General features: G+C 40.2%; 2 protein-coding genes across 5 annotated transcripts in view; one reads left to right on the forward strand and one right to left on the reverse strand.

Moving 5' to 3' along the window:
* The window catches only part of KIF24 (kinesin family member 24), a 29937-nt gene extending 12645 nt beyond the window's left edge, over positions 1-17292 (reverse strand). The window contains 8 exon segments of the mRNA XM_015848244.2: positions 1921-2008; positions 3216-3431; positions 6177-6216; positions 6219-6273; positions 8075-8264; positions 12105-12735; positions 15910-16076; positions 17071-17292. Of these exon segments, the coding sequence (XP_015703730.1) occupies positions 1921-2008; positions 3216-3431; positions 6177-6216; positions 6219-6273; positions 8075-8264; positions 12105-12735; positions 15910-15922 (1233 nt within the window). The 5' untranslated portion in view covers positions 15923-16076; positions 17071-17292.
* Positions 17293-17343: 51 nt separating this feature from the next.
* Positions 17344-23057, forward strand: NUDT2 (nudix hydrolase 2). Of its 4 annotated transcripts, none has more exons than XM_015848260.2 (4): positions 17390-17455; positions 18516-18645; positions 19051-19196; positions 22117-23057. In XM_015848260.2, the coding sequence occupies exons 3-4, from the start codon at positions 19064-19066 to the stop codon at positions 22428-22430; spliced, it is 447 nt and encodes a 148-aa protein (XP_015703746.1). In that variant the 5' UTR covers positions 17390-17455; positions 18516-18645; positions 19051-19063; the 3' UTR covers positions 22431-23057. The 4 variants fall into 4 exon arrangements, with proteins under 4 accessions (XP_015703744.1, XP_015703746.1, XP_015703745.1 ...); XM_015848259.2 differs by having other exon boundaries at positions 17441-17552; XM_015848258.2 differs by lacking the exon at positions 18516-18645 and having other exon boundaries at positions 17344-17455.
* Positions 23058-24802: the final 1745 nt, after the last annotated feature.

The following is a 24802-nucleotide window of genomic DNA, read 5'->3' on the forward strand; positions in this document are numbered from 1 at the left end:
CACTGCAAATAAGAAGTTGCTGCACTGCACATTCACTCTGATTTGCAAAATATCCAGACTATAAAATTAAAAACAAACCTATGGCAGGATTGAAAGAAAGTAATACTGCACAGATAATCTAGGTGACTAATGGGACTGACTTGTTGCAGTTGTTTTCATTTCACTTTTTCATGTAGTAGAGTGGTACTATCATCCAGAAAATAATACAGAAAGTACCAAAGCCTTTCTTCATCTCCATAACTGAAAGGATAATGCAACAACATGGAAGAAAGTTAAAAGATTAATTGCACTCAATACAAAATAATAAAAAAACAAGGCACGATAGAAGAGCAAAGGATCCCTCACGATATAACTCCGGATTATTCACTTTAGCAAACTCTTAAGGACTATTACTAGAAGTCTAGCACAAGAGTACATTCATAAAACAGAGTCAATAATCTTATTTCTGGTGGAAAGAAAAAACTAAATGTTATCTATCAAGATCAATACATTCTTAGTTGACACATGTGCATTATTCGTGCCTTTCTGTGGCCAGTTTTCAACCAGTAGCTGAACCAACTGCTTCAGCTCTTAAGAATTATGTTAGTGCTAAGTGCAAATAGTTTCTGAACCAAAGTCAACTTCAATAAATATTGAATAACTAGGTAAACACTCAAGACCCTTCCCTTATATCTGCTGCATATATAAGGGAACTACATATAATTCTGCTGTTCAGAAGCTCTGAGTTAAGCTAGAGACATTCATGTGTTCAAAAGAGCCTGCAGTCAATGTAAAATTATTTTTTTTGCTGAGATACCTGGGAGAATAAAGTCACTTAATGGTTCTTTTGTGTGTGGAATGTAAGAACATGGAGTAATGTGTTAATCAACCCTATAGCACATTTACACTCTAATTTACAGAAGCATCACCAGTGTGTCCCAAAGCTTGAAGTTAATGAGGATAAAGAACAGAGTTAAATGGAATATAAGAGGGAACATCGTGCCCATTTTAATGAGTCAATTACAATATCAGGCACCTTCAGTGTACAATTCCTTACTGAGAAATGGGTTAAGCTATTCAAAGTCAAGATAAAAAGAAGGCAGATTTAACCAGCTGTCTTGCCGCAGGACTGTGCAGGCAATTTGCTAGTGTTCTTGTTGGGCTCAGCCAGTCGAGGAAGGAAGACTGAAACTTTGCTTGTGCTGAATATCAGCTTTTAAAGATACTGTTTTTACGCAGCTGTTATCACCCATCATTACATACTCATTGTCTAAAATTCCAACTCAGGTCTATTAATTTCCAACTTTGTATATTTTCTCACACATCTCTATATTTTATTTTTTTATAGAAAAGCTCATAGAACCCAAAGAAGTCACACTCTAAGAAAAATACAGATCCATCTTTCAGGGTTCCTTACTGGGACATCATTTGATTTCTGGAATAGTGGCCATGGTCTGTTTCTTGGAAAAGATCTTTCCATAAGGAGTGGCAGCAGAAACGACAGCTGTAGATAACAGCTTGTGTGTCCCTAACACAAGTGATGCTGACTCAAGGAAAACTTCTCGGAAAAAGTGGTCAGGCAGTGGAACAGACTGCCCTGGGAAGTGGTGGAGTCACAGTCACTGGAGGTATTCAAGAAAACATTAAATGTTGCACTGAGGGACATGGTTTACTGGGAAATATTGGTGGTAGGTAGGCAGCTGGGTTAGATGATCTTTAAGGTCTTTTCCAACCTTAATTATTCTATGATTCTCAGATGCTTACTTCAATAAAGGAACTTTTAACTCCTCAGTGATCTGCTTGAGGTTGTCAATTTTAGAACCCTTAACAAGCATACACATGTACAACAGATAAAAGAACAGTCTTTTCTGTACACAACTTAGCTTACAGATCTGTACATCAGGATCTAGGAGACAAAATAATGACAAATATTGAGGATACCTCCAACAGTAGGTCTACAGAGTCCACCTGGACCTCCCGCAGTCCAACTATTTGAACAACATGCTTGCTGTCTTCTCTTGCAAAAAGCCTGCAAACAAAACATCACAGAAGTGAGATTTCTGAAGTCCCAAATAGCAGCACTAAAAACACATTTCATTGCTATGACACTATGTGAAAAAGCCAAAGATACCAGTGATTAGGGGAAGGGGACTCCTGTCATTCCTGTAATTTCAGACCTAAGGAGCTATTTTATTTTCACTATGCACCAATGAAATTTCACTGTTAAAGAAACACTAGCAATGTATTTCTACAAGTCTGGGAATATATGAAAGCAAAGAAGTAAACTACCATGTCTACATTTTAGATTTCCTGAGTCTCTTTTGAACTGCTTCTCAGGCCTTCCTTAGGAAGCTGACTGTGTAACTCATGCAGTCATGCTCTGTTCAAGTTCCCAATATTTTTCCACAGGAATTAAAAGCAGATCCCATGGCCATAGAGTCAGAGACCAGTGCAGCTCTGCTATGAACTGCACAGAAATGTCACAGTTTAGAGGAGGAAGCTTAATGTCCCCCTTCAATGATCCGTAAAATCTTCATCTGACCCTATGGCTCTGGGAGCTGCTTTAAAATCCTGTACAAAACTCTTGAGAGCCTGAACAGATTCACTTCTGGAGGCAGAAAACCTTTCTCTTGTGCCCTTGTCCAAACAAGACTGTGGCTGAGGTCCTGCTACTGAGAGTGATGGCAGCATCACCTTCAGAGGTGTGCTCTGGTTCAGATGCCAGGCTGCTGTGCAAATGAGCTCTGGGAGGAAGTGAGAAGACTTTGCAGTTTCAAGCATAAACTGGACATCAACAGGATCTTCAGAGACTGCAGTGGTAAGAGCATCAGCCCCACTGGCACAACAGTAGGGAATTAGAGAGGTTATATGTGAACAGAGACGGACAGCAACTCCACAACAGTTTGCATGAGAACTTCTGGTCACAGGAAGGCTCTTCCTTTAGCTATAAATGTTCAGCTACCTACGGATTTCTGTAGTGTAAGAAAAACAGCATGAGCTTGTACATCACCCACAAGCCTTCATTCTTATCTATTTCCTCCCACCAAGAGTTTGAACCAGGGGTCCTGTCGATATCAGTCACATTTAGTGTCAAATTCTGCCTTCCTCCCCAGCTCTTAATAAATATGCAACATTTATTATAAAAGGTAGTTTTTTAAAGGCAATTGCATGGAATAGTAACAAACTGATTTATAAACAACCCTAAGTTTACAGCAATCTATTTTTTATTTCCATACCTCTTCCTTCCATTTAGTAGGTCATAAAGCTGTCCACAGTAGATCTCATAAAAACTGATCAAAACAAGGAGATCCTTCCTTGATGGTGATGCTTCCAGATGTCCAAAGATGTCCCTGGCAGCCAAGGCATAGAGTCCTGGGTTCCGTTGAGTACCTATCATTGTGTATGTCTTGCCAGCACCCGTCTGCCCATATGCAAAGCAGGTTGCATTGCCTCTGTAAAGATAACCCACATTTTTAGTGCCACATCTGATTTATTCATTATTAAAAGAGATTGTAGAGTGTCAATATATATATATAGCTAACTTTTGCCACTGAAGCTTGGTTTTCTTCCCCATCTGAGAAACTGCAGAACACTAACAGTGATTCCCAGTCATGTCTTAAGAAAAGCTGGTGTGTCAAGGTTGTAGTGTCACTTCTTTTCTTCTACATTCTCAGAATACATTTCAGGAAGCTAAGAATTCAGTATTGTTCTTCCAGCTATTTAGGTACTGTGATAGTGCTGTAGAATTACCAATGGAAATATTTCCTTATGAATCACAGAGAAGAAGGACTGTGACATGAGGTGCAAAACAGCCATAAGTCAGGTTTTGAATTAACAGATATTGCACTTGATGAAGATGAGCAATTTACAGCAATGCAATTTACCAGGTGAGGTTAGTTTGCCTCAGATTGTAGTTCTAATGCAGAAAAGTCAATCTAATGCCCTGCTGCTGCTGAGAGGAGGGTGCTGATCTTCCCTTCCTCTGCTCCCTGATGTGTGACCTGTCCTACTGACCTATTCTCCTGTGTGCTGGCTCTGATGTCTGACTTTACTGCACTGAAACAGCAGTAAGCTCTTCATTTTTTTGCAGGTTAATTTTCTGTTGTTTCAGTGGAGTAAAGTACCTCACAGAAGATCACAAAATATGGTCAAAGTGGCTTCACGTAATCTATGGGCGTATGTCCAGTAGGACAGGACAGAAGAGGATCGCCAACTTTCAGTGGTAGAGAGTATTTTATACACTCACTCCAACCAGTGTAACCACAATCTTAGTTTATTCCAGACTGCAGCATCTTTGTCATCATATCACTTTAATGCATGTGAAACACCAAGCAGATCTCAGCATACAGCTCTGCCATGCTTCAAGCCCATCTAAATTGGTGTTACTGCATGCCTGCTTCCCCATCCATGCTCTTGTACAAGCTGAACTCACAAGTATGAGGTGAACAGACTTAGAGAGCTGAATCAGCCAAAAAAACCCAAACAACAACAACAAATCTACATAGTGATTGACTTACTTCCCTTCCATGCTTTGAAAGAAGTTTTTCAGCATATTCAAAACCTCCTGGATGTACAGAAGTGGGGAAAAACGTAGGACTGCAAAGGGCCCAGTGAATAATTTTTCCCCAGATTAGTTTGCTGAATTAGCTTACTAGGGGGTCAGACAAGGCATCCCTTTTCCTGGTATCACTAGATTAACCGTACTGTGCATTGTGTTTTTATTGATTACCATTATACAGCAAGATATAAACCCCATTCTCCTTTTAAACTTCTCTTTCTCAAGAATGTGACACTGTTTCTACTGATGACAGTCCAAGATTTCCAGTAGCAGAATACTCCATTTTGTTATGCAGTCCTTTTCTTCAAAGATTCAAAAATGTAATTATATTCAAGTTTGTTACTTTGCATGACAAGAAGATCACCCATGTAAAGTTACCATGAATTTCCAAATCAGGAGATATGTAATTACTCCAAAAATATATCAATAAAACCGAAGTAAATTACAAGTTAATTAATAATTTCTATTCTCTATCCATAAAATCAAAATAAATTACAAAGTTATTAATACATTTCTAATGCCCCGTGAAATGTAACTGATACATACAAAAATATCCCATAGCAGTCTCATGAAAGAGTCACAGAGAAGCAGAGAATTGTAGGGTATAGAAGGGACCTCTGGAGATCCTCCAGCCTCACCCTCAGCTAAAGTAGGCTCCCTACAATAGGTCACACAGGAAAGCACCCAGGTGAGTTTTGAATATCTCCATAGAAGGAGACTCTACAGCCTCTCTGGGCAGTCTGTTCCTGTGCTCTGTCACCTCACAGTAAAGAAGTTTTTCCTCATGTTCACAAGGAACTTTGTTTCCATTTGTGCCTCTTGCCCTATCACTGGGCATCAAAAAAAGCCTGGCCCATCCATGTGACACCTGCCCATCAGATGTTTATATGCACTGATGAATTACCCCCTCAGTCTTCGGGCTGAACAGCTCCTGGTCTCTCAGCCATTCCTCATACAGGAGATGCTCCAGGCCCACAGCCGTCTCTGTGGCCCCCGCTGGACTCTCTGCAGCAGTTCCTGTCTTGAACTGGGAGCCCAGAACTCCAGAATTCCCAGAGTGTTCCAGGTGTGGCCTCGCCAGAGCAGAGAAGAGGAGGATCAGCTCCCTCGACCTGCCTGCCACACTCTTTTTAATGCACCCCAGAATACCATTGGCCTTCTTGGCCACAAGGGCACACGAGCCCGTGGTCAACCTGTTCAGGACAACCAGGTCCTTCTCTGCAGAGCTCATTTTCAGCAGGTCAGCCCCTAACACGTATCGATGCATGCAAAGAGGTTGCATTACTCCTCAGCAGATTGATAAAGATGAGGCCCTACACAGTTTGCAGCATACCATAAAGGAGCCTTTGTTAGAGTAGAAATTAGAAGCCAGAAAGCCTGGCAAACATTTATTTTAAAAGGTTGGCATTTTTTACAACTAAGGTCCAGTTTTAACCTCTCCTGTGATTTAGATTCCTCACTGAATGCAATGAGAGTAATGTAAGTGTCCTCTGTTCTATTTTGGGGGAGGGTATGTAAAAAAGGATAGATGAATGCATTTTAAAAAATAAGAAAACAGTTAAGAGGAAAATGAAAGTGGTATATGAAACTGGAAAACATAAAGGTGGAAAAATAACAAATGAAAGCACAGATGCCCTACCCGTTAAAAATATGCTGAATCAGAGGATGAGCTGTCTCTTATACACATCTAGATGTGTATATGACTCCCCAAAGACTTCATCAAAGTAAAAAACATGCTGAAAAATAAATATGATCTTTACATGAAAATGAACATGTTTCATTCCCCTCCGCCCATATGCAAAGGCATGGTTAAATAACAGAAGTTTTCCCAGTGATTTCATATGGCTTTGGATCAGGTCCACAGTGATGCAGGACATTCAACATGCAGAACATCACATGTAATCAAGAGATTAAGCGTAGGAAAGGAAAAGCAGAAGGTGCAGAAGCCTTCTGTCAGAAAAAAAAAGCACAAAAAAAAAAAGAAAAAGAAATTAAAAGAAAAAAGAAAAAAATTAAAGGAAACCCTGATTGATTCCTGAAATGAATAAAATCTACTGATACACAGTAAAACTAGAACATTAAAAAGAACTCAAAAATTAGTCCTCGGTTGTGATTAACGGTCTCTGTTCTCCAGTCTTAGAATCTTTTTGCCCCCAAGAAGACAGAGGCTACTCCTAAATAAATCTGGAGCATATTATCTTAAAGGAAGGCAATAAAAGCCCAACTTCCCATGCTCCAGGTCTGACCCAAAGAAGCAGAGTGTCTAGAAAGACTGCAACTGTGTTCATTATGGGATTCTCTGAGGCTAAGAATGGTGTTTGCAAGGAAGGACAGCCACAAACAAACACCACATCCTCAAGACTCCACGAACTCAAGTTTAACATTGCAGCCTAATGATACACTGCAATGTAAATTAAGGTAGTAGGTATCTTGGACTGACAGTCATTTCCATGATGCGCAAACCAGCCAGACTAGCAGACAGATTAAACCAGGAAGCTTCTGCAGCAGCGCTCAGCTCACAGCGAGCTCTGTGATGGGGTTGCAGTTTGGCTCCCCTTATTGTGGAGCTGGAGTATGCCCCACTATCCCTTTGGCCTGCACTCCCTGGTTTCCTACACACAAGAGACAGAGATGGAGGTAGGAAGCAGGGAACTTCTCCTGGGTCCTATAGAACAGAATAGCCTTTGCCATAGCATACTTCAGTTCAGAATACTCTGACCTATGGCAAAATTTCATTTCTTAGTACTGACAGAACAAAATTAACCTGCAGTTATTTCAGCACTGAAATATTAAGGTGTTAAGCACTGAATAAATGTCAAATACAGCAAGTCAGATTGAAGGAGTGGGATGGAATCACCGCATGTGTTGCACCATAAAAGGTGGTACATGGATCTGAGAGAGCTGCAAACTGATTTTTACTCTGAACAGTTGTTCACAGGACCCAAGCTGTAAAAATAACACCCAGTGGAGTGAGTATGGCTTGCTGCTCTCTAGAAATCAGCTCTGTTCCTGGTGCTGTCAGTCAAAACTGAGAATCTGAACTATGACAGCACAAGGTATTTGGGATTTAGAAACAAAGACCAAAGGAGAAATTAATTTTCAAAAGCATTTCAGAACAAAGGGAGGGAGGGGATGAGGGTATATGTGATTCACTGAATCAGAACTGCAGTGCTGAAATAGCAAAAAAGGGAACACCTCATTTAATTACTCTGGAGCAGACTCAGCAGCAGGCAGTTCTCTTGGAGCAACAGCATGTAGCAGAGTGTTTTACTTTGCCACATGTGAAGAAAGCTGCAAGAGACATGCTTTTGAAGGCTTAAAATTCTGGGCTCAGATTTTCTGCCATGGGCTGGGATAAATCAGAAGCAATTCAAATATAGCAACACTGAGCTGACAGAAAAGCCCACCATCTATTCCAGTACAAGAAATGCAGACAGCCCTGTTCTGATTGCTTACTGAAATTCCAAGTCCAGTTTGCTTTAATCCATCATGCAAGTAAGTGGCCCATAAATACAAAGTGCAAGCAAAGCATGTTACCTGTAAAATATACTGGGTGAGATCAACTGCTTCCTTCTTCTCATGAAGAAGCAAGGTCTCTTTGTCTTTCACTGTGATGATATTAACCTCTCCACGTCGCTCCTCTCTTTGGCCCAGGGGACGTTTTCGGACACATACTCTGATTTTTTCACTCTCTGTCCATGGAGTCTCTTTCTCAGAAGAACTGGATCTACAACAATATTTGTAGATCAAAAGATTTGCACTTTGAAATCAGATAACTACAGAAACTAAAACACACAAAAATTTAACTTGTTTTTTTATCAGATAGAAGCTTATGTCTTTAAATGTTTATCAGGAAAGCCTCTCACTGTTATACAGTGGTGTTTCTGCTGTGTTGTTTGTTGGTTTGTTTGTTATTTGTTTTGTTTTTGCTAAATAGTATAAAACCTCTTGTGCATTTCTGTTTAAAAACAGTTGTGCTTATGCAGCTGCATTCCTCAGCTTGTTGCTGGACTGGCATATTCTTAGTTGCCCACAAACTTGTGATTCAAGTTGGCATAACGCAGAAGTTAACTTAATGAAATTTAATCTTGCTGAAATTATTTGCAGTCATGCATAGTCATTTAATTACAGATAAAATATGATCAGATCTTGGAAGGAAAAGAGTATAATATTTAGTTGCTTTTCCTCTTATAATTACTTTCGCTCCTTTTGTTTTAGGCTGTCAAACAGGTTACAAGCATATGACATAAATTAGGAAATGAGACAGTATCACCCAGCTCTTAATAAGCTGAAAGACAATTTGAAACACCAGTCTCCTCGTTATTTCCCTTTCATCTTACATCATCTTACATCTTGTTTTTTTTTAATTTGTCTTAATCATAAAAAAATATGTTTTCAAACCATGTGCAAAGTTGTGCTCTTGTGTTTTGACAGGTCGATTTTAGGTCCCTTCCAGACACCTCAGGAGCATGAAGTCATTTAGTGTTCCACTGATTAACCTGCTGCTGAAATCATTTTTCAATGCAGCATATGGAATATGCCTGAATTCAGCCAAAATTGAGTCAATCTGACTTACATTTTGTCAAGGCATCTTCAGACAAGTGAGTAATGATTTTCAGCCTGGACCTGAACATCTGTTTACTAGAAAATGATTATTTTAACTAAGGCTTGAGTTGCTCAAAACCAGTATTTTTGCCATGCTACCCAAATGCCTTTCCAAAATCTCTTAATGTAGCAATTCAAAACTAATTTAGACAAGCTGCCTGTTAAATTAAATTTACATTTATTGATGATATTAAATTTACAATATTGATGATATTATACAGCTATAAGCTTGTAATATCATCATTCCAGTTGCCTTGCACAATTTCCAAGAAGCATACAACTTGTAAATATAAATCTTAAGACGTGTTCTTCAAAGACTACTTGCAAGCAATCTTTATTGTAACTGGAATACCATTAATTTTAGTATGGCTTTCCTATGCAGCCCTGTGTTTAGACAGAAAATTCTCTCCCCTGAAAAGAAAGGCCATGACCACTTAAAATAAAATGCTTCAAAATTTAGTGTGAGCTTATGGACATCCTTGAGCACCAGATGTTGTCCATCAAATGATCAGAGGCTCTGAAGTTTAATTTTTGCATCACCAGAGGCCAAATTTAGTGACCTAAAGAAAGAGCTTTTCTTCTTCCTAAGAGCCTGAAAGAGAAAGGACTGATGGTAAGATCTGGGGAATGGTAACCATGATGGCTCAGAGGATCTATTTGTAAAAGTATAAGCACATACTCCTTCTATGAGGCATATTTAATGGAATGCATCTTGTATGGGAAAAGAACACGATTTAATTTTATACACTGGCCCTCAAGTTCAGATTGTTTTTTAACCTTTCTTAAATAGAAATTGCATTTTATAACTTAAAAAATATATATATCACAAGGAAAAGAATCTCCAAAGAGATTGTTAGAAACCTGATTAAACAATAGGTCAGAAGAACAACTGTGTCCTCTCCACTGCAGTCAAGATCAAGCCTGCTATGGGGAAGTGGAAAATATAGCCAAACATATTGTAAGAGCTCTTCTATCCTTCTGCCATTCAAAATCATTTATGACTATTTTTTTGCATATGAGACTAGATAAGCCTTCACAGTGGTTAAATCACAAGGTGACACAGGAATTCAGTGAAGGAGCTGAGCACTTGCAAATCAGGAATCAGATACCCAAGCATCAGCAGACTGGCCCCAAGCCTGGAATGCAGAATATGCAGTCTGGTCAAAACAGGAGAAACTCAGGCATGTTAAGGAAAGTACAGGAAGCCCACAGTATGAGCTGCAACTATGAGTCAGAGATGAACATGCTGAAGAAAAAAAGAGTAGAAGAAAAGAAAGACAATTGATATCATGGCTCTATCATGGGATTCAAACTCTTGAACTTCTTTAGCCAAACCATTAGATTGGCCATTTCTTACTTTCCAGCACTAAGAATCCTGCCCTCTTTGCTGCTCTGTGGCTCAGCTTCCAGGGAAAATGCTAAGATGGCTGATATATCAAGGTTTGCACACTCCTCTGGGAGGTGTGAATGGCAGGAATTATTTCAGTATCCCAGTTAAGGGGTTTAATATACTCTTTTGCTGCCTTTCTTACTACCTTATTACTTATCCACTGTAGAAACAGCATCTGTCTCTTCCAGCTACATGCACACTCCAGAGAAGTTGTAACCAGCACCCTGACCACATGTCTTTTCTGTCACCTCAGCCTTCTCAGACCAAGCTTCAGCATCACACAGCTACCTCTCTCCTTCCTCCTGTATGCAAATCGTTACAGCTGCTGAAAACTCCATGCTCCCACTCCCACCTTCTTTCCATTGCACTTCTACAAGCCAGACCCATAACTCCAAGCTCCTTCATGCTGCATCACTCAGCATGAGTTTGGCAGCACATCTTCTGTACACACTGGATACAGTAATCATCTCTACATCAACGACTACTTGTTAATGAATATACATCCTTTTTGAAGAAGCTCATGAACTTGTATATGTCCTGAATCTGGGAACTTCTGCACAATGTTATCATTTCAAACGTAAGCACTGTAATAATCCTGACAATTTCTTCATCACTACAGAAAAAGCCTGCCACAGCTGCATTGCAACAAACCATATTGTGGCAGCACATTTGCAGGGAGGTAAATTCTCTGTTTCCTGAACCAGGATCTTCAGGAGGATAGCTGTAGAAACAGCCAGTGCCTGGACACCAGCCAGGCTGCAAGCACAAGCCTGACGGTGCTCTGAATAGCACACATAGTAGTGTATCTCTGGACTTCTAAATAACCAAACCTGGGAGCCATCTACCAAGTTTGGATGCTTTAAAATATAGTGCTAGCTTATTCAGGCTTTTTTAGACTCCAGTTTTTGTCTCAGGCAATCAGTTTAAACAGTGCCTGAGAGTAAGCCAACAAAACTATTTTGCGCTTTAAATATGTTTCCAGGGTAATTTACCAAGGGTTCAAGATAGCTGTAGCCCCTGTTAGCAAACACTGGGAAACATTATGAATGCTACAGATCGACTTTCAAGAAGCAGCTGCAAGGCATGCCTCTCACCAACATGTCTGTATTGTGCTCCAATTATACTCATTGTTTCTTTTTAAAGCACCACTTCAGAAATTTATTATAGCTATCACAGCACGTAACCATTTATACTGGGAAAATCTGGACAAACTTAAGAAGAGGAAACATTATTTTGGAAAAACAGAGTTTTGCAAAATTGTTGGAGGGGAAAAAAAAAGACTTGTCAAATCACCAAGAAAACAAAACCTTACATCCTGAAGGATAATGAAGATTATTCTTAGACAGTCTTGGTGAGTAGCAGCTGTTGAATTCAACTGATTCCTTCTAACAGACTTGGAGAGTCCTAAGTGCTTATTAATATCCCTCTTTTCTGTAACATTTCATATTGCTCTGTACAAATTCTGTAGTGTTAGTATTACTTGTTTGGAAGCTAGGAAGACAAACCATGCTCCCTAGTGAGGAATTAATTAATTACTTGAAATAATATAAAAGAAAGGTAACTGATCATTACCTGATACAGGAATGAGGTAATCCATAATTATACCCTGAAATATGAGTCACTCTCTGTATGATGGGAGTTTCGGAATCCCCCAGGAGAGGAGCGATATCATCAGAAACTGCTGCACAGTTCAGTTCAGTTTTTGTGTATATTCCAGCAGTATTTGCATCTCTTATAGTTAATCTGGTCAGGTCTGAATCATGTGGTTGAACGTGTCTGAGCACATCCACAAGACTGTTCTTCTCTTCATTGGCATTGAAATCTGATGAACCATATGTCTCTGATTCTGACTCTTTAACTGTGCCACTGCTCTCCTCGAAGAAGGACTCAAAACGCAGCTGTCTGCGGGGACCTGTTCTGGTCACCTGAGGTTGAATGAAAAGGCCACTTGGTTGAAAATCCTGCTTGCTTAAGTCTCTTACAGCTTCCTCTTCTTGCATAATTTTGATTATTCTAATGAGCTGAAAGAGTCGTTTGCGATCATTCATGTCATGGACCCCCAGTTTGGTATAATCATTCATAGAAATCTTGGCAAGCTCATCAATCTTCTGCAGACCAAAGGCAGCAAAATGAGGATAATATTTTTCAAGCTCTGCCTCACAAAGGCATTCATAAAGGCAAGATGCCATCTTCAAGCTCAAGCCTACATGAAATCAAACAAGAAAAGTACTCAAGTTATATGAAGCATCTTGGCAAAGACATAAATGAAGAAACAAAACATTTCTGCAGATAATATGACCTCAAGCTGGGCTAAAAGACTATTCCGCTCGCAATATTTTGGCCTGCCAAACACTATTAAATGTAGCAATACTAAAGATAAATTAAATATGAAGCAAATATTTTACCTCTAAAACTGTATTTTAAAGTTAAACCAATATACAAATATAGTAGGAAATGCACAATGTAGAGATACTTACTGCTGCAAAGTTCCTACACGCCCAGTGCCTACTTGATGAATGCCACAGCTACCAAAACCCTGTCCTCAAGCTTCAGAATGTAAAATGCCTAATTTTAGATACTCAATTTAATATCAGCGCATGTGGTGTAATATGGTTCAGCTATCACTGGTTAAGTAACCAAAGGAAAAGGAACTGCATTTGTCCTCACCTCAAGATGAAAAATGAAGACTGTTCATCTTGTTGATTAACTACCATGAAGTTACAGTTTTGCTGTGTAACTTTCTTTTGTAAGTCATGAATCTTGTGAGCATTTCTGGATATTCTTGACAGAATAGCCAAAATATTATGTGAAATCTGAAACACAGAATTTATCTAAATCTATAAATGTTACTGGAATGCCATAGCTGCATTCTTGGGAAACCCAAAAAAAGCAACATGCATCACTGAAAGGTGATGCAGACAGCTCCCCCAGCTGTCTGTATCCAGAGAGATTCATATTTGCAGATATTTTAATTTGTTGAATGAAAGGAGAGAAGAATAGCACCTCCATTATATTTTCCTCACTGCTCTCTTACTCTTTTTTTGAGTCTAGGATCTTAGCACATGCAAGTCTTTCCCACATTTGGAAGTTACAGTAACATTCAACAGAACCAAGCTAAGATCTTTCTTTTGGTAATTCAGGAGCAACAAACTTCAAGGCAAAACAATCATGTGGAGGTGGACTTATTAAATACACATATTATGTGACTTTGAATCTTGAGATAAAGCCAGATTCACTGTTCAGATTACTAGATTATGGTAGGGGGAAATTAAAACTGACAGAGAGGACAGCAAACCTAAAGATCATAGATTCTAACTGTGACACATACAGAGGTTTTTACAGACATTCACAGTTTTCCATGTTCTCTAATAGATAAAATTCCACAGAGGATTCACTTTCTTTCAAGGGAAGTCAAATTTTTGAAAAGCTCCTGTCTCACATAAGGTAGTTCCAAGCACAAAAGCTGCAACAATACTACCATGGGAAATCTCTTTTCTTTCCTGAAATGAGAAGTTATAACACAAAAGAGAGACACCAGTCTGTTAAAGATTAAAACAATCCAGTAGCTTTGCCTATTCTTATCCTTGTATCCTAGATTTTACTTAAAACTTAGCATGTGCTTAGACTTAGGTTAAATATAAACAGAGTGGCCAAAAACTAGTGTAAGAAATAGATCTGGGTTAACGTCTATTTGAATGAGAGTTTTAAGGAGGAAAAAAAAGGGAGGGGGAGAGGGGGAATGGTTAAAAAACAAACAAAAAAGAGAATATTGAAACTTTTAAGCTCAAGATTCCAACTAAAAATTAAACAAAATATATTTAAACAGCTAGAAATGACTGTACAGGCAGATTTCTCAAAATACAGAACATCCAGGTGGTTTAGGTACTGCAGAACATACAAGAAGAGTAGTCCTGAGATACATAAGCAGCTCTGCATGGCTTATTGGCTAAGGCTCTTTGCCATGTAAAAGCCACTAAAAGGCTTCTTAATGAGAGATAGCCCTGAAAGTAGAATCATTACTTTTGCTTCCTCAGCTACAATAAATCTTGCTGGACCCAAATGGTTAAAGGATTAAATCCAGTGTCTCTCCATATCTGGAAGAGCTATTTCACAACTCAGGAAAACTCAACATTGAGCAATAAAGGCGTAACAAATTAATCAACCATGGAAAAAAAATAAGCCAAGGTCATAGTGATGGGTTCCAGCATTTCTGATAATTCTAAAACTCAAGAGTAGACAATGTTTAAAAGATTTAGTCTGGTTTGTACAGGGGAATTACATTTGTTTGAATTGATGGACACAGTGAAATTCTCCTAGCCTTCTAAACATTAATGCTCTAAAAGAATAGTGTGTCTTCCTCCCCATAAAAAGAATACCTTAATTCATCCAACACTGCAGACTTCTAATTGTTTGACAGCTTTTCTAAAACTTACATGCAATTCTTAAAAATAACTTTGTAAAGTAGTAAGGGCAGTATCAGTAGGTTTTCAAGAATCCTAAATTGGTAATGATAATGCCATCTTCTGGCAAAAAGAGAAAAGACCTTTACCTTTCCACAGCAAATAGCAGCTAAAACTTCACAGGCAATGCCAGGATCTAATTTATTCTTTTGAGACTACACTGTTTTCTGGTACAGACAAATGTAACATTGTTCAAGGTGATAGTCTGATATAAAAGTCCAACCAAACCTTGATCCCAGCAAAGCTACAAGTAACTTCACAGAAGGTAGGACAAAGACAAAGCCTCAGGTTCCTCAATATAGCTGAATAAAACCTCGGTTTTGAGAAGGAAGGAAGCAAGTTAGGAGGCACAGCTCACTATGAGCATGCTGTTCTAGTGCCAAAGAGAGACACTATAGCCATATTTTAAACTCCAGAAATTTAGTGGAAAAGAAATCTTGTGTGCCACTGCTAGTCTTACAAATGTAAACTAATGCAGCTATACATTTCACTCTGCAAGTAATCCATTGTCATCATTCTGTATCATAAACTGTGGTCTGACCGTTAAATTTGAGAAACAATTCTCAAAAGCATCTGATAAAAATAATCAACATCAAAAACTTAAACACTACCTTGTTTTCCCGTCTGTCACTCTGTATCACATAAATCTTTCCATTTCGTAGCTTATAGAAACAAATGCTAAGAACCTAAAAAGTCCATAAACGTGTATATATGCTAACTTTCCTGACCACAACTATACCAAAGTACTGTACTCATCACTTGTAACCAGGTTACCCTAAAGATGTCTTCAGCACAGGCTCCAAGTCCACATGTTTTTTTGAGTATAAAAGCAGAAGATCAAAATGAAGCCAATTTTTGCTGACAGTCCTGCAGGAGAGAAAAGGGAGACTTATTAACTCATTTTCCCAGTCACTTACCTTTATTTCTCATTCATCTGAGCACTGAGTTCTTGTCAGACTGTGATCCAAAGCCAAGCCTGATTGAGCCCTCCAGAAATGAACAGCTGATATGCTTCTCAAGAGTAGCACATCAAATGCCTTATCTTTAATTATTCTGATCCCATCTCTTGGACACGAGGGCATTACTGTGAAGAACAGGGTCATGGAGAGATTGCACATTTATAAATACAAGCTCCACAATAAGAGATATTACTAGAAATATTACCTACTAGAAAAAAGAAAAGACGATAAATATAATTTAAAGCAGTAGGTGTAGAGTTGTGAAACTCTATTTCAAACATTTATTGATCACAGCAGATTCATTAACACAATCACAAGATTACACTACAGAAATCTCCATACATGTACATGAGATACTAAACCCTTTTAGCTGACACAAGTGTTGTAGCAGTTTTGAAGATACAAGAAATAAAGCTGAATGCTACCAATAGATAACCATCTATAGTCTTTGTATAATCAAAGGGAAGGAGGAAGCACTTCTGGTGTTGACTGGCGACTGTTGTACAGCTGGGCCAAGATACAGGTCTCCTCCCTGCACCAATGCTATGGAGAAGCCTGAATTGCTTACTCTATGATTAACTTTTATATTCTCTGAAACAGACTTAAAAACTACCACTCAGTGTTGGTTATGGTGTTTTCAAACACCTTCTGATTTGCACAAGATGTTCGTTATGGAAATCATTCCTTTACACCAAGAATAGCGTGGTGAGCTCAGCACAAGAGCCCCCCTCCCACAGCTGACACCCGACAGCTGCTGGGAACAGCAGCTGCATGGAAACGGGAAGTGTCTAATATTCAACCACACACCCAGAAAAGAATCCCCACAGTTAAATCGGGATGCTGATTATTTGAAAATTGTGCCTGGGATTCTCCTGCCAGCGAGATTTAACAAACGGCTCTCAGTATTTATTTTATAATTATACCTAAACAAGCTGCTGTGCATCTGGAATTACACTGCAAGACTCAGAGGGGTCAACACATTTGTGGTTTGCCCCGGAGCAGGTTATAGCTCTCCAGGCTGCTTTTACTCCCAGGCAGATCATTGTTTGACCCCTGGAAGGTCAAACCCCTATGGGGAAACACAGGGCACAGCTCGAGGGGAAGGGATCGGACACTTACTTCAGGCCGGGAGCCGAGGAGGCGGCTCTCCAGCAAGGCCTGGCAATGAGATCAGAGCGTGCCCGCGGCCCGCAGCGCCCGCTCCGCTTCTCTCTGCTTCCTTCCAGGAGCCCACAGGAGGGGACGTGGTGGAGGGGCCGGGCACAGCACCCAGGGCGGCCGCCCACCGCCCTCACCCCTCCCGGCCCGCGGCACACACGGACACGGACACTGAGGCGGCGGCGGCGCCCAGGCCGCGTCTCCATAGCAACAGCGCCTTTCCCGCTTCAAACTCTCGCGCCCACCGCCAGCGAATGGAGGCGAAGGGGAGGCGGGGAGTGTTGTGATTGGTTGTGGTGGCTGTCAATCCCGCGGCAGTCCCGCCCACACCGGTGCTAGCTGACAGGTGAGGCCGCCATTGCTCCGCGCTGTGCGGCGTTGTGCTCTCTCCTCTCGTCCCACTTTCGTGCCGCTTCTCCCCTGCTCCCCTTCCCCTGCTCCCGGTAAGACGTGCACTGTGTGTCCTGGTACCACGGCCGGGGGGCTACTGGGGCCGTTGGGCCTCCTCCCCGCTGTTCAGGCCCAGTACGGCTCGCCCAGGAGGTGGAGCTGGTGCCCCGGCTGCGCTGTGTGAGGCTGCGGCCTCCTGTGGTGGTGGGTAGCGATGGTTGGGATGATGGGCTGAAGTGCTGGGCTGTAATTAAGCGAGCTGGCTGCATGCCGCACTGAGGATTTGTTGGTCAACGGTGCTACCCCGTGCTCCCATCTCCCCATAGAGTTGTCACAGAGTACAATGTGAGTTGCTGCTATTATATGCTTTAAGTCTGTCTTGATGCTTTAATGCTATGAAGTTTTTTGCTGTGCTTTTGTTGAAATCTGACACAGCTGAAGAACTCAGCAAGTAGAGATTCTCTTAGTTCCACTGTGCTGTTTATAGCACTTTTTGTCTCATTTCAGTGTTGAGAGTAAGTTGAATGTATTCACTTCTACTTGCTGTTGTTCCTCATAATAAAGTCTTACATGACTTAATATTCATCTCTGTAGCCTAAGGCTGTAGATGAGGTTGTTTCTACCTCTTGAGTGCAGTATAGTTAGAGTTAGGGTACTATGGTTAGGCTGCGGTTGGACTTGATGATCTTCAAGGTCTTTTCCAACCTGGATAATTGTATGATTCTGTATGATTCTATAACTGAAGGGGAAAACAGTGCTGTGTAAATGTATTATCTATTGAAAGCAGCAGTGCTATCAAGGTAACAAGTTCTACCTAAGGCTGTTTCTGAGCTGACTTGCTGTGTCTTTTAAAATGGATTTCTCATCTCCATTGCCCTCAGAATTTAAGTACCAGTTGCCTTGGCTACATCACTTCTTTGCTTACAGCACTCGTCACTTAAGAGATACGTGGTTGCTGTTTACATCAAGTTAATGCTTCGCTTGCATGCCAAGAAGCTTTTAATTTTGTATCACAGCTTTATATCTAGGCCAGATAGAGTGCCCATCCTCTGGCATGGTGTTGCTCAGCTTTGCCGCTGACATCCTGAGGAATTCTGTGCTGCAAGGTGTCTGTGTTGGGTAGTTATTTCTGATTGCCGCTCCCAGGTAATGTTGAGGTATTATTTTTGCACGCTGCCTTTAGATTTTTGCAGTGAGAAAGCTTCAGACTGTTACATTTCTGGCTTCTGCTTTACTTACATCATTTTACCTCCCTCTAGTATAGTATATAAAATAGCAACTGCAAAGAACTGTCATATTTTGTGCTTCTTGAAAACTGTCTCTTTTTTTTAGCTTTATGTGAGATTCTGGCTTTAAAATGAAAGAGCTTAGTTTTCACATTGATCGTTCACATGGGTAGTCACTAAGATGCAGTTTATGTATTAACTGTGAAGGATTTGGATGACTTTTAGCCCATGCTGGGAATATTTCCTGGATAAATATGGTTTGTCTGCTTGAGATCTGTGTTATTTCTGTGTGATCCTCTGTGCTCTTCTGCTGCTCTCCTTGCAGTTAAGAGGGGGACATGGCTGTAAGAGCTTGTGGCTTGATAATCTACAGAAGACTGCAGCCATCACCATCTTCTAAGGCTGCTGACAGTATTGAATACCTCCTCCTCCAGACATCCTATGGGACCCATCACTGGACCCCCCCAAAAGGTGATGTTTATTCTGATAACTTCAGTGTTGCTTGTGTCAGGAATGATATTTCTGACTGTTTGGTTGAATGCTCATAAGGTGAGCTTTGGGGCCTGTTAACCAGCTGACATTCACAGCTAATTGTACTCTTTGGGCACCAGAGTCAGGAGCTTTATGGCTACACAGCAGAGCCAGTATTTGGTGGTACATGGTGGCATTTCTGGTACCAGAAAAAACACAGCACAGAAGTATTTCAAGTACATTCTACACCTTTTTAAGTACTGTTTCTTCCCACTAGTTTGTTCTTCTTATTCTGTAAAATAGTGTTCTTAAAGCGTAGCACATGAATGGTTTGTAAATAGCAGCTTATGAATTGGGGGGGGGGGGAGGAAAAAGCTTTCCCTCTGTCCACTTCACCTAAAGCCTAGCTAAAAGAGTTTGCAACCTTCTGGAAAACCAAGAGCCAGGGCTGTTATGAGAGGAGAGACCCATGTGAAAAGATTTCCCAGGGAATGTGGAAATTCTGAACGTGCTTGCATGCTGGCAAGTGAAATGTCTCAAAACGTGCATGGTGTGCACTCAGATCATAATGTTAGAGGCTTTACAGATCAAAAATGAAGGAGTTGTTACATTTTATGTTCTCTCCAGTGTGAGTGGTCTTCAAAGTAAGTTCCAGGTTGCAAAAACTTCTGTAAGATACAGATACAAACTTAAATTGATTATAATTTTTAATACGCGCTTCTGACACCTCTCCAAGTGCACACAGGACACTAGTCTACTTATGACTATAGCTGTACATTGATATCTTTAAAGTTCCCTAAGTGACCTTTATGGGATTAAACTCTACATGCCTGGTTTCCCCCACATAAACATCACTCTGATCTATGTTCTTAGAACTGCAACCTGGTACAAATTGAGTCTGGTGGGAAGGAGATGTAGGGTTTGTTTTCCTCTTCTGCGTATTGGGACTGCATGAGTGTAAATGAATTTGAGGAGCTGAAAGCTGCAGTGATATGTTGTTAGTAGTCCTTTTTCTTCCTGGTAGGCAGAGTATACAAGTCAAAGCTGGAAACTTGCTGAGCTTAGGATAGAGATTAGCAGTAGTGGGGTGTGCTGTTTACATTTCCCTGTGCTGGCAGGCAAGTGGTAGCATCTGTGTCCTGAGAGTTGAAGTTGAACCCCAGCCTCCAGTTTCATTGCTACCTCAGCTCACTGCATCTTTGGTATTGATAGGTCATAATTGTCATAAACTGGTTCTTTACTGTTTGTGGGACTTGCTGTGGAGAAGATAAAAGGAAATCCAGTTGTGCAGGTCTAGGTGGATTCTTTTTCTCAGCCATTAGTAAAAGTCCCATCTTTGGAAATACGTGTATCTTTCAGAAAGAAGGAGACTTTGACTTGCAGTGCTGAGAGTCAGGGGAATTGTTTTTACTTAAAGCTACATTGTGTTTGATCTCAAATATCTAAAACATCAAATGCAGTGTGAGATGCTGTTTTCTGCAGTTATTTTTTAAATAGAATTGTGTTTTACTTCAGAGAAAGTGTCACGTGAAAGGATGGTTGAGTTTCTGATACGTAAAGATGTGAGAGGGACCTTTTGGCAAAGCAGAACGAACTTCCCACATGTACCAAACTGTTCACTAAAAGGTGGCTTTGGGTACCTGAAATCTGAGGAAATACTTGTGTCTGTAATAAGTTGTGCCTATATGCAGACACCTAAATAGAAAAGGGAGTGATACTGGGGGCAAAATAAAGCTGCTTTTTTTTTTTTCCCTTGAAGCCTCCCAGTTCATTTTTCATTGCTTTTTTGAGATCTTGCTTGTCTTGTTCTATTTATGGTCTTGTCTGGATCTTTCATGAGAAAACAGAATCTGACATTTCTCAACAAAAGTACAAACAACTGGGGATATGTTATATTTATCCTTTGTTTGTAATGGCACCTCTCATTTTAAGCAACGTAAAACAAATAGGGTGTCCTGGACAACTAAAACAGCTGCTGGCAAGATTGGCATTTAGGTGTGCTGTACTTCACAGGATAACATGGAAAAAAAAATAAAAAGACTCTTAAAATGCTGCATGGCGCAGTGCAGGAGAAAATACTGGTGGTCTCTAATAACTTAGCATCCAAGTGTTCCTAAGGTGGCTCAGGATTCGTAAGCATCTGACCTACTCTTGAAGTAAAGCAGTTTTAAGTATGAAGCACAGCAACCTTGTCTGTTTTCCAGTTAGTGATTTCATGATTGACTTCGTAGTGGTTTAGGATGTGGTGAAATAAGGGAATGCAGGAAGATAGTTTGGTTTTTAGTTTTATAACTTTCACTTTTTTGGAGGAGAGGGGGCGGCCTATAAAATACTGTTGAAATGATATAGTGTTCGAGGTGTTGTCCTAAGCATCCTATCATGATGTTGTCCTAAAGCTTTTTTTTTTTTTTTTTTTGGTGGAACTCACCTTTCAAATGGAATTTGCTTTGTCTGGTGCCATTGTTTCTCTGTTGTTTTTGCAAGTAAGAGCTTTGTAGAACTGAGCCTTGAGCTTCAGTGGGAGGGAAGAAGTTGAGGGAGAGGACTAAGACTTCTGGAGATCAGCAGTCTCGTTTCTTACTGACTAAAGGGTAAATGTTCAATAAGCACACAGATCTTAGCCTGAAGTGTAATGTGAGGTGGGTTATTGTGGGTGCATGGTGCTCCGGAAGAGGAGGGTAGGGCTGGGAAGAAAAGATTTCTCATGCTAAGAAGCCACTGGTTATTTTGAAAGATGCAGTATGAGCAATTGTAAAAGCCACAGGAGCAAAATCAAGGCATAAATGTTTGAGGAGCAACCTCTGTTCTCTGACACTAGCTTGATTCTTTGTCAGCTATTGTATCCTCCCTTCTCTCTCCTAATGTTTCTCCGTTGTCAAATGAAGAATCAAAATCATAGTTTTTGTCATGCTCTTGACAGGCCATGTGGATCCAGGAGAGGATGACTTGCAGACAGCCTTCAGGGAGACACAGGAAGAGGCAGGTCTTCAGGCCAGTCAGCTCACTCTTGTAGAAGGGTACAGGAAAGAACTGCAATATCCTGTCCATGGCAAACCCAAGACTGTTGTTTACTGGCTGGCAGAGGTGAAGGATTGTAACACAGAAATTAAGCTCTCTGAGGAGCACCAGGCTTTCCGCTGGCTGAAGCTGGAGGATGCTTGCAGATTTGCAGAATATGAGGATATGCAAGCAACGCTGAAAGATGCACATCAGTTTCTCAGCTCCAAGAAGTAAGTGCTTTTTGTGAAGAACAAGAAGAATTTTTGGAGAAGCAGCCTAATTTTTTTTTAAAAAAAAAGCACTTAATTTTATTTTTTTGCCAGAAGAAATACAATATGACTGCAGAAATATACTTTCTTTTTGTTAATCTCTACAAACTCAGTGATGATACTTGTAGCTTTTAAAGAACTTATGCTTTTGTCTCCCATAGCTAATGTAAAAGCAGTGTGATTTGGCTGAATTGTAAGCCAGAGATGTCCAAGTTGAAACCATGAGCTAACAAAGTCTCTCTGTGTTCCTCTCTCTATTTTTTTTTCTTAAAGTGCTGAATAATTGTCTATTTTTGTAAGTCAAACACTTGGTGTTTCTTGACTTGCTGATGTAAATCTGTAGTTTTGTAAAAATGAGCATATGGGGATTTTTTAATTGCAAAATATGTACTGCAGAAGTTAAATCTTGCATTTCAAATAGGGCAGCAGTAGTTCTGTTCCAAACTCCTCTGCTGATGTGCTGTAATAACTTGTCAAATCATTTCAAGTCTTGTTTGTGTCATGCATTTTTGTACATAATATTCTGTTATGAAAATAGCTGCTATCCAAGGAGTCTCAGTAAACTGTTGACATACAGTATTTAAATAGTAAACTTGAAGTTCTTTTTTTCCCTTTCCTTTTTGTTCTCTAAGAGCCACTTTGGCCATACATTATTCAAAAGGTTGTGACAAGGAAATCTGTGGCTGCCTAATAGAGTATTTTCTGCACGGAGTATCTGAGCTAATAGGCCTTGCATCTGTTTGATAGCATCAGTGTTGGCTGCAGGCTGCGCATGCAGGGGCAGCAGGGTCATGTGTGTTGTCAGTGCTTTGCTGCAGATACTTCTGTTGAATGATCACAGTAGGCTCTGGTGGTACTTCTGGCTTCTGCATCTTCACCTGCACCAGCTTTTCTGCGAATCTCTCTTTTGTCATTGATGTGCTGGCACTCTGTATGGTCATTAATGTTCTGTTAGTAATGATTCATAATCTTTTGGGTATTTTGGTATAGTAATACAAAAAAAGACTCATGGCATTGTTAAATTATTGTGTAAGAAGGCAAGTTTTCTAAATCCCAGGTAACTTTTACCCCTCCTTCCCCCACTACCACCCCCAGAAAAAAAAGTCCCTTACTCCCTTTGTCTTCTGTAGCATTTTCTGCTTTAGGGCATGAGAAAGGGGCTTCTGCTTCTGTTCTATCTTCCTACTTGCTTCAGGAGGTAAGATGGTAATTAGCATCATATCAGCCCTGGTGAAGACCTTCAGTACTAGAGGTACAGCGCGGATGGGCTGAAAAATGTGCTGCAGTTTAGTATTGTAATATTCTGCAGGTATGTGGTGCCCATCCTTTGGCACTTGTGGCAGTAATGTCATGTTTATCACTGTTATCTTGCCATGGATTGATTTACAAAAGTCTTCTCAAAGTGCAGTTTTTTTACAGATGTATAAAAACGAATAAATTCCAGTGTTATTCCATTTTACAGGTAAGTTTTATTTCAGCTGTGAACACTGTGTAAAAGCATTACATTCAGGTGATGGCAGGACGTGAACAGCACTCCAGTTTGTGCAACTGCTCTGTGTGTTACTCAGCTGGTGGATGGAAGGAGGTAGAGGGTGTCTTACAGTGTCACCTGGTCCATCCCCAACCCAAAGGCCAATCAGTTATTTCAGAGTCTTTCCTGTTGGACAACTTAAAATGTGATCTTTGGGTCTTCTCATGATGAAACGTCATGTTTTTTAGCTCCCCTGCCCATATCTGGAAAAATTTGGTCCTGGCATATAATCTAAGTAAGACAATGAGAAGTATCTAAAAGATAACAACCACCAAGGGGGAGGGGTAGAAAACAGATGCCTGTACAGTTTCACAGTATTGGTTTTTTACATTATTGTTTAAGCTGCCATTTAATCAGTGCTATGCAAACAGTTGTGTTATTGCCTTCATGTTTATGGGATAGATTTACATGTGAAGTATGAATTGCAGAGCATCTTTAACAAGTCATCTGTTTTGCCTGTTCAGCAGGAGTAAACATTTGCCTCTGTGGGAAGTGCAGCACTTGTTGAGCTCTATGTATGTGTTCTAATGGCATTGCTCTGTGTGTAGCTCCCAAAGTGAATTTTGGAGGTTAGTAAGTGTTGTACGCTGTAAGACAGGATGCTCCGTAGACAGAATTTCAAGCATCCTAATTGAGAAAAAAAAGGTTAAAAGCTGTACAAGTGTGGTAATTGGTGAAGTGTTCTTGTGGACATTTTGAGCAATGTGTGTACAGAATATGGGAAATGCTCCAGTAAAAAAATTAGAGAATAATATGTCTGGGGAAGACATTTATAACCAACTTCTGTGAGTTTACACCCTGAACTG

This window comes from Coturnix japonica, chromosome Z (assembly GCF_001577835.2).
Source record: "Coturnix japonica isolate 7356 chromosome Z, Coturnix japonica 2.1, whole genome shotgun sequence".
NCBI lineage: Eukaryota > Metazoa > Chordata > Aves > Galliformes > Phasianidae > Coturnix > Coturnix japonica.